Source organism: Octopus bimaculoides, chromosome 26, assembly GCF_001194135.2.
Source record: "Octopus bimaculoides isolate UCB-OBI-ISO-001 chromosome 26, ASM119413v2, whole genome shotgun sequence".
Classification (NCBI taxonomy): domain Eukaryota; kingdom Metazoa; phylum Mollusca; class Cephalopoda; order Octopoda; family Octopodidae; genus Octopus; species Octopus bimaculoides.
This window is the reverse complement of record NC_069006.1, coordinates 79,537-80,490: the sequence shown is the minus strand read 5'-3', so window position 1 is coordinate 80,490 and position 954 is coordinate 79,537. Positions and strand designations below refer to the sequence as shown.

General features: G+C 44.8%; 1 protein-coding gene across 1 annotated transcript in view; it reads right to left on the bottom strand.

Annotated features, from left to right (window-relative positions):
- LOC106876719 (probable serine racemase) overlaps positions 1-954 on the bottom strand; it is a 24,066-nt gene extending 23,112 nt beyond the window's left edge. Inside the window, exon 1 of the mRNA XM_014925390.2 lies at positions 720-954. Within this exon, the coding sequence (XP_014780876.1) occupies positions 720-899 (180 nt within the window). The 5' untranslated portion in view covers positions 900-954. The remainder of the gene's footprint in view (positions 1-719) is intronic.

Here is a 954-nt window from a genome sequence, read left to right as displayed (position 1 = left end):
ACCACCAGACCAAATACCAGCTCCAAGTATTGCCATCACAAAGCAAATAAGAGAACCTCTGATGATGTTGTCAATTGACTGGATAGAGACAACAGCTGAATCTCCCTCAGACTACAACTGCTAGATAAACCTTGTCCTATAAATAAAAGGACTCGACATTCATCGATGGCGGTGGTGGTGGTTGGTGGGGGGGGATATCTTTGAGCATAGATCTAAGGGTTGGAGCAGGGCAGACCTTGGTCAGGTGTGTGTGAGTGCGTGTGTGTGTGTGCGTGCTAAAGAACAACAACAATAACAACAAAAAGAACTACTACCTCACAAATCACTGATGCCACCACCTCTACTACAACCACAACATACCAACACCGAAATTACAATACATGCACGATATAACCAGTTGATCCTTACTACTACTACTACTACTACTACTACTACTACTACTACTACTACTATAGCCCCAATCATATATCTACAAGAATCACCACCACCACCGTCAGCAAACAAGTACCACCAAAGTTACTACCACCACCACCACCACCACAAACACTGCGACAACAACAACAACCACAAGGACCAGCACAATACATTCATACATGTATGCATGCACAAACACACACACACACATACATACATACACACACACACACATACATACATACATACAAACGCAAACGCACACATAGCAAACGAAAGAGCCAACGTTTTGCCATCTGTCTTACCCCATTCAATGCTCCTCTGGCCTTGAAAGAACCGGTTTTCTGAAAGTTCTCTGTCTTGAAGTGGACAGTTAGTCCGGTAAGCCTGTCCACTGTCCGGCTACTGAATATCGGTGTGCGTCGTATAAAGGGTAAGATCCTTTCATGGGCGCGGAGCACCTCGCGTAGTGTCGGTTCCAACATTGTGTCGTTACTATCGCATCCAACACTGATTAAAGCATGCTGTCACACACACACA